Source organism: Lepisma saccharinum, chromosome 18 (assembly GCF_977018435.1).
Source record: "Lepisma saccharinum chromosome 18, izLepSacc3.1, whole genome shotgun sequence".
Lineage (NCBI taxonomy): Eukaryota > Metazoa > Arthropoda > Insecta > Zygentoma > Lepismatidae > Lepisma > Lepisma saccharinum.
The window spans coordinates 58,939,112-58,951,915 of record NC_139246.1 but is presented as its reverse complement, the minus strand read 5'-3'; the positions used below and the strand labels follow the sequence as shown (position 1 = coordinate 58,951,915).

The following is a 12,804-nucleotide window of genomic DNA, read 5'->3' as shown; positions in this document are numbered from 1 at the left end:
GTTTACTTGGCAACGTATTAATAGCAGAAATGGTATGACACGAAGCGTACAAATTACTTAAATTACTTCCTTGTGACATCTGCTATCCAACAAGGTACAAATGTTGCTGACATTCACATTTGTTTACAAGAAATAATACTTCATTCATCTTCATGTGAATGGAATCAATGAACATTACAATTAAAGAACATTATATGTCTTGCTGAAAGTGTGCACCTCCGTTACGAATGCAGGCACGCAGGTTTTTACGGACATTTGTTCTCTTAACTCGTGATGTGATGGTGTCCTTGATGTGTTGACCAGCTAATAAGATCCTCTCCCTGAGCTCTTCTTGCGAGTTTACCGGTGTCTTGTCATGTGGCTCCAAATGTAAAAGTCGCAAGGCGTCAAATCGATCGGGGGATCGAGCTGGGCAATCATCATGCTGATAAATCATGTCACGTCTTGTAGCTAGAGGCACATCCTCCAACAACATTGCCATCCCGTTCCCCAAAAATGTTCATAAGTGATGCCATTTAAGATTTGGGGCAGGAAAAATGGCTCGGATCAAATGATTGTTGATTACGCCCATCCATACTTCTGCCTGGGCGTGCGACAGTGGCTGGATGAAAATTACCCAAAGAAATGGATTGGTCGAGGCGGCCCGAATCCCTGGCCGGCTCGATCCCCCGATTTGAAGCCTTGCAACTTTTACATTTGGAGCCACATGACAAGACACCGGTAAACTCGCAAGAAGAGCTCAGGGAGAGGATCTTATCAGCTGGTCAACACATCAAGGACACCATCACATCACGAGTTAAGAGACCAAATTTCCCTAAAAACCTGCGTGCCTGCATTCGTAAGGAGGTGCCCACTTAGAGCAAGACATATAATGTTCTTTAATTGGATTGTTCATTGATTCCATTCATATGAAGATGAATGAAGTATTATTTCTTGTACACAAATGTGAATGTCAGCAACATTTGTACCTTGTTGGATAGCAGATGTCACAAGGAAGTAATTTAAGTAATTTGTATGCTTCGTGTCATACCATTTCTGCTATTAATACGTTGCCAAGTAAACTAAGAGTGCAATTTTTTATCGTCACTTGTAAGTTTAGACCCACCCGTTACTTACATGTGATTGTTATTTGGGAAAAACTTTTTTCTCAACGAACCACTTATTTGTTAGCTATCAGAAAATGCTGAAATAAGTTCCATACAATGAGCAGTTTTTTCTCAATTCATCTTTTTATGTGGAAAATTGTCATTTTTTAAAAATACAATTGAAATTCGATTATCTCGAAAACTACTAATTTTCGGACGGGGTATCATATGGTCAAATTTATTGCAAGTTGTCTCTACTTTAATCCCTTTCAGGGAATACATCTAATTATCAGTCACCCTGTATATATATATACAGAGGGTGTTACTAAAGTTCGTTTCCAACGCTTAGGAGGTGATTCTACAAGTGAAAATAAACACAAAAGTTCATGTGACGAAATGCCGAAAACAGCACCCATTCGGAGTTATTGAAGTGGGAAAAAATGTAAAAATTATGTTTGCAAGGAAATAGTGGCAGAACGGCCAACCATATGACCGCCGCGAAGGGCGTTCTACAAAGAAATGCTTCATGCTCTAATCAAAAAAGCACATGCCAGATGTGTGAAGTTGATGCGCAAGGGATTCCCCAAAGGAAGCGAATGGGTCTGTTGAAGTCAGGGGGGTACGGAAGGATTTAGAGCAAGATGTGTTATCCACGGAAAGTGATATCTGGAGACCGACAACTAAGAAGAAAGCGAATATCCGTAGTGGACATCACCATTATGTAGAAACACAAAGATGGTGGTGGTGCTGCGCTAGGTTGCATACGTGTCGCCATGTTCACTGTGTGCAGAGCGGAGGTGCCGAGGGAAGCACATCACAGACGATGTTCAAACTGTCTGCCATTAACTTCCAAGCAGAGATGACAACGCCGAATCAACGATTGTCTAGTGTGAGCAAACAACCCCGCGGTGTCTGCTATCATCGCTGCGGTGACATTAATGCATGCAACTAGATCCTCGGCCGACACGACAGGTGTTTCGTATACGAGGCGTTTCATCTCTCCCCATAGAAAGAAGTCCAGGGGAGTAATGTCCGGCGATCTTGCTGGCGAAGGGCATTCCACAAAGAAATGCGGCATGCTCTATTCAAAAAACCACATGGCAGATATGTACCACATAATTTTCACACTTTTTCCCACTTTAATAACTCCGAATGGGTGCCGTTTTCGGCATTTCGTCACATGAACTTTTGTGTTTATTTTCACTTGTAGAATCACCTCCTAAGCATTGGAAACGAACTTTAGTAACACCTAGTATATAAAAGTAAGGAGGGCCAAAAGGGCTAAATGAAAATCAAAGAAGGAGAAAGGAAACACTCACCAGACAGTGGAAAAAATCTTGAATTTTCGCTAACTATATCGTAGCATCTTCAGAGTAAGAAGAAAGAGACGGAACCGGAAGTTGGGGCCAATACTCATATGTTTTCTATCTACTGTTTCTGGCAACACTGACGGTAGTCACGCTGCCGTCAATATTCTGTGCCTCTACTCTTCGTAACCATGATCTCTTTCTTCTCAGTTGAAAATGCGACCTGGGTCGCGAAATATCAAACTTTTTCTTTTTGTGTGGTAAGTGTTTACTGTCTCCTTCATTTGTGTTTATATTGGTCTATGGCATTCTTTACCAACAAACTACTACTGAGCTACCAAGCCAACATTAGCCTTCCACAAATTACTTCTCTCCATAAGTTGTAACCGTTGTCAATTACATGTAGATGACATTACATGTGTTTACAAGTCGAAATGTAGAGCCGCGGTGGTCTAGTCAGTTGAGCATCTGACTGCCATGTGGCGGGAGACATGAGTTCGATTCTTGGAGTGGGTGATCTACGGTTGGAATTTTTCCGGCCTTCCCCCCCTCATGTAGCAGCTCTGGAGCTCACCCAGCCTCAAATCAATGGGTACTTGGGAGCAACCTGGGGGGGTAAAGGCAGCCGAAGCATGATGCTGATTACATCACCTCCAAAATGCCCGATATCGAGAATATGTGGGGCCCTACCCCTATATCCACTAAATGTGCTTTCATGGGATGGTGCTATATGTACGGGGAACTTTACCTTTACCTTTTTGTAATGTACAATTTTAAAATTAAGTATCGACACAATTTTTGTATGTAAATCACTAAATACACAAATTGGATGATTTATTGCCATTTCCATAAGATTTGCTCATAGGATTCTGGATCAGTAGTCTGATACTGCATGGTGGCAACACAGCTGAATAGGTTGTGAATATTGAATGCTTTCTTTCACTGATTCATATAGTTGTAGCATTATTTCATTTTGTGTTGCAGGTATGATGTCATTTTAAATGCGGCAGGAAAGGCAGAAGTAAAGTATTTAGACAACCTGAAAGAATGGAGTTGGGCAAAGTATATCAGTCTTTCTTCACCATTATTACGAAATACAAATGATTATGGCTTTTTAGGAGGGATGGTGAAAAATACACTTGATTTTTTGATTCCCAATGTTGTGAGTCACACGAGAGGATCAAGTGTCAGATGGGGATATTTCCTTCCTTTAAGCGTTGCACTGAAGGATATCACTACACTAGCAGAACAAGGGAAGGTATGTATTTTATAAGTGGGCTTGAAATAATATGTGGCTATGATAGGAAGGCCATAGAAATATAAATGTATGCAAGAAAATATTATGTTGAAGCATTGCATACAATTTGAGGATTTTTGAGGCAAATAAATGAAGACTTTGAGATAGGTATAAGGTAAAGTTGGGTGCAAATTTATGCAGTAGTTCTTTTGTAGCAAAATTCCATAATTTTCATATCTTTTCTTTCTTGTGGTTTTGTACAGCATTGGATGAATTAGTCTTTAATGGTGGATTACTAGTTCAATTATAAATTAATTTTGAAATTTTCAATTAAAATATATTTAGACAAAGTGTAATTTACACCACATGCGATCATTAGACTAAGTAGTAAAAAAAGGTCCTGAATACATCCCTTCTATGGAGAGAACACACTCAATAGGTGTGTGAGTATTCATATGGACAAGGCCTCAAACCTTACTGCCCGAACATCCCTCCACTTTTATCAGGAGATGGAGTGGGAAACAGGGATCCGTGTTATCCCATTTCAGGACATTTCAGTGAAAATTAAATCCTAGGATTTCTGTGCATTCGGATTCGTGAAATGATGTCTACATACCCTCCCCAGTCTTTGGAAAGCCTGCAGAGAGGAATGGGCTAGGATTCCCATACCCGTTCTCCAATGTATTTTGGTAGAATAGAGACTTCGATGTAGAGCGATAGTCCACAATGCTGGTTTTCCAATAGAACACAACTGCTGGTAGCAGCATGGCATTTCATGAGGTCAGTACATCTTAAAAGTCATTCGGATATATCCCGAACAACCTTCTGTGGATTTTACTTACGTGTATCTTCTGCCGGAATCATATAGAGATGCAAAAACTAAATTGGAGAACCTGCTTGCAGGAGTTGAGAAATTCTGGCTAACAGTAAATAAACAAAAGACAAAAATAGTGATATTAAATGTGAGGATCCAGGATCATGTTCAGCTGATAAAACCTTAGAACATGTGAAGAACTTCCATCTATCTAGGAAGTATAGTTGCAATAAATGGAGGGGCAGAAAATGATGTAAAGCAATGCATCCATAAAGCAAATGGGGCCGTTGTTCAGTGTCATCCAACTTTATATATATATATATATATATATATATATATATATATATATATATATATATATATATATATATATATATATATATATATATATATATATATATATATATATATTTTATGAAACAAAATCCTGGAAAGTCAAAAAAACCATTACAAATATTAGTAAGACTTGAAGCTTTCCTGGCGATGAATGATGAATAGATTCTCTCGGGCTATCGACCAGGTGAGTTGTGGAAAATATTCCAAGCTTTCGAGAGCTAACGCCACTCTCATCTTCAGGGTTGAAGTGCAGTTCTGAGCGTCAACCTGGTGTACAGAGGCTGTTCAGCATATGTTTGACCAAACGCGATTCCTTCCCCCTGTGCTCAGAATGAACTCACCCAACCTTGGCCAGGCATGTTTGTCAGTGTAATGTGTGAGCTGTAAAAGAGTGGTAGTGTTTTCTCACTGGGCCGAAAATCCTGCCCAAACTGAGCCACTTTTGGGAGGAGTACGTTGTATAACTTTTCCAAGTGTTTTGTGTTTTCTTGCTTGGCCGAAAATGCTGCCAAAACTGAGTCTCTTTTGGGAAGGTTATGTTGTAGTCCTTTATGACACAAAGTTCAGTGTGTCAATGATCAGGAAGTAGTGTAAGAGCAAGGATTGTGACGTTAGTTTGACTTTATTCAAGAATGTGATCGGCAAGTATAAGGATTGCATGGCCCCAGCGTTCGGTTCTCCAACAAAGGAGACGAGAACACGGCCATTCACACAAGCCACCACCAGTATGCAGGTGCAAGGTGCGGTTAACAATTCCAAAGACATATTGAGATGATTCGCCATCTGTCTTTCGGTCGGTATATTCTATTGCATGGCCATTCTGCGAAGTTTCGCCTGCTTACTGGCGATGGCTTGTGTGCACGGCCGTGTTCTCGTCCCCATTGTTGGAGAACCGAACGCTGGGGCCATGCAATCCTTAAACTTGCCGATCACATTCTTGAATAAAGTCCAACTAACGTCACAATCCTTGCTCTTACACTACTTCCTGATCATTGACATACTGAACTTTGCGTCATAAAGGGCTGCAACATAACCTTCCCATAAGTGACTCAGTTTTGGCAGCATTTTTGGCCAAGCGAGAAAATGCAAACACTTGGAGAAGTTATACAACGTAGTCCTCCCAAAAGTGGCTCAGTTTGGGTGGGATTTTTGGCCCAGTGAAAAAACACTATCACTCTTTTACAGCTCACACACGACACTGACAAACATGCCTGACCAAGGTTGGGTGAGTTCATTCTGAGTGCAGGGGGAAGGAATCGCGTTTGGTCAAATATATATGCTGAACAGCCTCTGTATATACGTTCGTGGAGGGGGATCACGGTGAAGATGGCAGACCAATCGGGTGGCATGTCTGCTATGCGCGCGCTTCTGGTTAACTAACGTTAACCAAGCTGGGTCTAGTTTGAGCCCTGTGTCGTGATTAAGAGTATCTGTTCCTTCATGAATGTGTATTGCTTCCTTGATGGTGCGGTCCCAGTAGTTTGAAGTTTTGGCTGTGATTTCTGTATTGCTGAAATCTGGTCTATGTCCCTCATTGATTGAATGTTCTGCTAGACTCAACTTTTCAGGATGGAAATACTTGATGTTGCTTTGGTGTTCATAACAGTGCTGTTCTATTGTCCTGCCCATCTGCCCAATGTATGCTTTCCCACATTCGCAGATAATACGGTAGACTCCTGGTGTTTTGAGTCCTAACTCATCCTTGGGGTTGCGTAGTAGGCTTCGGAGGTGGTTTGTGAATGGTTATATTTCTTGGTTGATAGCCCGAGAGAATCTATTCATCATTCATCGCCAGGAAAGCTTCAAGTCTTACTTCAAGTACCTCTATGGGGAGGAAATTCTACATCACATCCATAGATTCGAGGACTTAATGGATCAAGAAAACTAAACTACTCTCAAGCTTAGCTTTCTTACTTCGATGCAGACACAAGTAGGCCATCCTGATCTTTGCTACATTAAAATACCCCGTCAAGTACATTGCTACCAGGAGGATTTTAAGATGCACCTTCATCGTCTGGCCGCACGGTAAAGAAACGTTTAAGCCATTCTTAGACCACCTCCGAGAAGACCAACAGCTTGCCATTCCTGGATATTCTCATCGAACTCAAGCCAGATGGGTCCTTGGGACACAGTGTATACCGGAAACAGACTCTCACAGATCTATATCTCAATGCCAACAGTTTTCACCACCCGTCCCAACGAGCTACAGTACTCTCTACGTTATTTCACCTGGTCATCTCCATCAGTGACACAGAGCATCTATCAAAAGAAATACAGCATCTTCGCACGGCTTTCAAACAGAACGGGTACTCGGAACACAACATCAAAAAAACATTAAAATGAGTACTGTCCAAGAAGACCAGCACACCAGGGAATCCGGACACACCAGGGAATCTGGACACATTGAGGAATCCGGACACACCAGGGAATCCGGACACATTGGGGAATCCAGACACATTGGGAATCCGGACACATAGAGGAATCTGGACACACAGCAAAATCCGGACACATCAGGGAACCCGGAGAAAGCTAACCAGAAGATAGCCATCCTGCCTTACACTGGAAATCTCTCCAGAGTTATAAGCTGGATTCTCAAGAAACATAACATAAAAACCATTCACAAACCACCTCTGAAGATCAGAAGCCTACTACGCAACCCCAATGATGAGTTAGGACTCAAAACACAAGGAGTCTACCGTATTACGAGGGTCACTATTTATATTTTGAGCCTAACAATGAAAAAACAGGAATTTGGCATTGAAAACTGCTTTATTGTTTTTCAAAGTATTCTCCTTTATGGTCAATACACTTTTGCATTCATTCGAACCATTTATCAAAGCAGTTTTTCCAATCTTCTTGAGACACCTCCATAATATGGTTTTTGAACGCATCAACGGTATCTTCCGCCGACGAAAATCGTTGTCCACGCAATTTATTCTTGACATTCGGGAACAAGAAGAAGTCATTGGGTGCCAAATCAGGACTGTACGGCAGATGACCCATCAATTCGATTTTTTGACTGTTCATAAAGTCGGTTGTTAGACGAGATGTGTGACAGCTGGCATTGTCTTGATGAAGAATGATCCGACGGCGTTTGTTTGTTTTCCGTATTTGACCTAAGACCTCTGTCAAACAAATTGTTGTGTACCATTCAGAGTTGACCGTTCTATGTTCCTCTAAAGGCACAGTTGCCACATGACCAGTTTTCCCGAAAAAACAGGCGACCATTTGTTTCAATGTGCTTCGAGTGCGAACAACTTTTGTTGGATTGGGTTCATCTTGAAACACCCATACAGTCGACTGCTGTTTACGTTCCGGCTCATATACATATATCCATGATTCATCACCTGTTACAATCTTATATACGTCTTTTGAAGCACCATGATTGTATTTATTGAGCATTTGTTTGCACCAATTGACGCGAGCGTCTTTTTGAGTTTTTGTCAAATTGTGTGGGATCCAACGAGAACATACCTTTCTCGCAGCTAAATGATCATGTAATATTTTATATATGCTGGTGGAACTAATGCCTATGGTTGCCTCAATCTCACAGTATGTCACATGACGATCTTGCAGTATTAGGTTTTGCACAGCATCAATGTTTTCTTGAACAACAACTGATTTTGGACAACCTTCGCGAATCTCGTCGGTGAGCGAATGGCGGCCACGATTAAATTCGTTATACCAGCGTTTCACAGTGGCAAAGGATGAGGCTTCATCGCCAAATGTGGAAGTAAGTTGACCGATGCACTCTTGTCTTGATAATCCATGTCGAAAATCGTAAAAAATCATCACACAAAAATGTTCACGAGTTAATTCCATTTTATTGTTGTCGTGCAATCTCCAAGGCAACATAAACAACACAAATCAAGCTATTGGCAAAACATTTGAAGTACATTATGGTCAATAATGCCAGACAATTCCGTGCAAACGTCAAATCGTGCCTAACTTCAATCAGTGTTGCCAAGGCTCAAAATATAAATAGTGGCCCTCGTATGTGCAAATGCAGGAAAGCATACATTGGGCAGATGGGTAGGACATTAGAACATCGCTGTAAAGAACACCAAAGCAACATCATGTATTTTCATCCTGAAAAGTGTGGTCTAGCAGAACATTCAATCAATGAGGGACATAGACCAGATTTCAGCAATACAGAAATCATAGTCAAAACTTCAAACTACTGGGACCACATCATCAAGGAAGCAATTGCCATTCATGAAGAAACAGATAATCTTAATCGCTCACGGGGCTCAAACTAGATCCAGCTTGGTTAGCGTTAGTTAACCAGAAGCGTGCATGCATCAGACTCTCCACCCGATTGGTCTGCCATCTTCATCATGAACCCCATCTCCACGAACGTATATACTCCGGGTTGACGCTCAGAACTGCACTTCAACCCTGAAGATCAGAGTGACGTTAGCTCTCGAAAGCTTGGAATATTTTCCACAACTCACCTGGTCGATAGCCTGAGAGAATCTATTCACCAAATTACAAATAGATTACAAGTTTGCATTAACAGATGCCTCAGAAGAAGATTAAATATACGTTGGTCAGAAGTAATTACAAATGAAAAATTATGGACCCAAGATTAAAAACCAGATAAAAAGAAAAAAAGGAAGGCAACAGGGCAAGAGTTGGGAGAGACGTAAGATTACATCCAACAAAGTGAGATGGAGATGCTTTGTGGACTTCCTATGTTTCAGTAGGAACTAAAGGAAATAAGGAAGTTGTTTATCTATTGACAGCTAGCTACCTCGACATGTTCTGGCCAAATAGGGAAAAATTAAAATTTTGATGTGGTGCTATTGATAGTGATTCTAATGCCTTCTTCTATATTTCTTTCCAATTTATTATTAGCAGTGGCAATCAATTTCAATTTTTCGAGTGAAGGATATGCTGGGTTTCTATGCTTTCTCCTTTCTTAATATTTCTATAATATTCTAAAATTATTTTATTTTTACAGGGCATTTATTGTTTCCCACATTTTGAATTAACAGCTACATTCTAAAGTATATATTCCGGAGTTTAACAAAGTATTTTTGTGTTGGGATATGGTATTCTTGATTTGATTCTGGGTTTATATATTTTTATCTATACATTTTTATATATTATTCTAAGTATTTTTTTTTAGAAATACCTTTAATGTATTGAATTCATACACGTTTTTTAAATAATTTTTTGTTCTTTTTTCCCTAATGAAGAGTCCATTATTAAGTGTGCAGCTTAGCTTCCCTGTCTTTTGTGAAATTGTGCCAGATATTATATTGTTGTTGACAAAAGTTTCCTGAAGAATGGATAAAATTAAGACTGCCTATGGGTTTTCTACCATGTTAAATTCTGTACATTGTTAAGTCTAAAAATAATTTTGCTGTCTTTTTCTGTCATTACTATTTTTTAAACTGTGATGTTATTCAATTTTATAGATATGAATAGAGGTCTTCTTTTTCATAAATGACTGCATTTCGCAGACTAACTAGGCTCTGGCATGTGGACCTACAGCCAATATAATCTTCGTAGGACTGTGTGTGTGTGTTGTCCTGTGTTTTGTCTTTGTGTGTGCTGAGTGCCCTTTACAGCCTCAGCTTTTAACCGAAGTTAGAATATTTTAGTTATATGACATTACAGTTATGTTATTTTAGTTCTGGTAAGGGGCTGGACCCCATGAAACGTGTAGGGTGCAAAATAGCCTAATGTTATTTTAGTTCTGGTAAGGGGCTGGACCCCATGTAACATGTAGGGTGCAAAATAGCCTAAGTGCTGATGCACCCAAAGTTTTAAACTCAAATTCAAATTCATAAATGACTACTCCCTCTGTCGCATAATTATAGTCCGGTATGCCAAAATGGTAACTTTGTATTTATGTTCTTTTGGATACTTGATCGGCCAATTTGTACTGATCCTTGAGTAATAACGTTGTATGACTCATTCCCGTGTTTTATTTTCTTCTTCTGAATACACAAGTGTCACAGTTTGAATATCGGACAAGTATTTTCTGACAACAAACAAAAGTGTACCGGACAATAATTATGGGACAGAGGGAGTAAAAAATAATCTACTAAATAATGAACTTTCTTACTATTTTTTGTCACAAAATGATGCGAAATTAACTGTAAAATGCTATATAAATTCTTACACAAAAATTTATAGTTTATTTACCGATGCAACACTTTCTGAAGTATGAATTATCCATGAGTTATGCAAAATCCAGAAAATTGATTAAATCTGCTGTAAATATTTGAGAAGCAAAAATGGACTCTTTTACACTGGAATAAACTTAATACTCTGATAACTACATCAATGTACTATTAGAACGGAAATCTTTAGTTTGTTTAGTAAGTGTAGTTTAGTGTAGTGTTGATCTCTTAAAACTATATTTTTACTCTGTGTGGAATCGGTACAATAGAAGAGAATAAAGAGCCATGTTTGTTAAAAAATATTATCAATTGCAGGTAACTCCTACTATTGATCGCGTGTATCCATTTTCTGAATTGCCAGCTGCTTACCAGAAAGTAAGCGAGGGACATGCCCGTGGTAAAACTGTTGTTTCAGTGAATACTTCAGATGACAAATCACAGTATATATAGCATCATGTGTTAGATGTTACCTATTGTACAGCAATTTGTATCTTTTCTACAGTATATTAAAACATTTGTTTTACATTAAAACGAATGTATTTGTTTGTTTACATTTGTCGTGGAAAAGATTAATATCTTAAAAAATTAAATTAAGTCAAGACCTAGCAGGGTTTTTTTATTGGGTAATACAGGGTGTTCGTAAAGGTACTGTACAACTTTGATGTCATACAGCATAACTTCCAATTAACATTAAGAAACATACCATGCCCCATTTGATTTACCAACACATGAAGTTTTATTGTGGATTAGTCCACTTCAACATGCACACCTCTGGTGGTACGTACAACATCTAATCAAAATTCCAACTCTGTCCATGCCGTCCATAGCATATTCCTGTCAGGCAGCCTTATTCTGGCTTTTAAAATCATCAGGATCACTGACAGGAGTGCTGTACACTGTTCAAAGCCTCACAAAAAGAAGCCTAGGGGTGTAATGTCAGGGGATCTAGGCCGTCTCTTCCAATCCAACATGCTGGAAATGCCCTGTCCAGGATATGCTGCACGTCTAAGCCCAGTTTGATTGGGCACTATCTTATTCAATACCTGACATAAAAAACTTTAGGCGTTGGTGAATCACCTACAACAAAGTATATTCATCTGCATCAATTACAAGTTGTGCTGTATGACATGAAAGTTGTAAAGTATCTTTTGGGACACAGTGTACATAATTAATTTCAAACCAGAGTTTGCTACATGTTGTGTTCCAAAATGAGTGAAAAATTTTCGGATGACATCACATCAACATATTGTAACTGTTCAATATTAAGAGAACGTAAGGTTATGGGAACCATTATATATTCTTTCTATTGTAGAAATGAAGCCATAGTAAATTATATTTTATAGAAATTTATATGTAACGAAACCAGTTTCCTTTGCAAACCAGTTAAGCCAGATGGTGTGAAGCATGAGGTCATAGGTTTGAGTATTAAGCATATTTTCTTGTTTTTGTTATTTCATTGTAATATTTAATCTGTACAGGATTGCTTCAGAAGGGTAACACAAAAAGAAAGCTTATGCAACTAACTGTCTTGCTTAGATAATGAAGAACTGCAAGTAGCAAAACAAATAAGTTGTCAACATTGGAATTGTTAATGAATATTCTGAATATCAGTTCCAGATATAACCAGAGTGCATTAAAAAGCATTAATTTTTTTCTTTGCACACATTACTTTGCTACTAGATATGTGCACGGTAAAATGTAGAAGGTGTTATATTTTAAGTGTGTGGAATTGAGAGTTACTTCAGAACTTCCTTTAAATATGACAAATCGGAGGGTGGAGTAGTGGGAAAATGATCATAGGAGAAGAATATAATGAACTGATAGCTATATCTTTATTTCCTGTTGTTATCTACATATTTCATCTCTTCTTTAGCTACCTCGGTGGCCAAGA

At 39.1% G+C, this 12,804-nt stretch overlaps 1 protein-coding gene across 1 annotated transcript in view; it reads left to right on the top strand.

Moving 5' to 3' along the window:
* LOC146002123 (NAD(P)H oxidoreductase RTN4IP1, mitochondrial) overlaps positions 1-11,444 on the top strand; it is a 32,102-nt gene extending 20,658 nt beyond the window's left edge. The window contains exons 5-6 of the mRNA XM_083139842.1: positions 3,377-3,650; positions 11,229-11,444. Coding sequence (XP_082995968.1) covers positions 3,377-3,650; positions 11,229-11,363 — 409 coding nt within the window. The 3' untranslated portion in view covers positions 11,364-11,444. The remainder of the gene's footprint in view (positions 1-3,376; positions 3,651-11,228) is intronic.
* Positions 11,445-12,804: the final 1,360 nt, after the last annotated feature.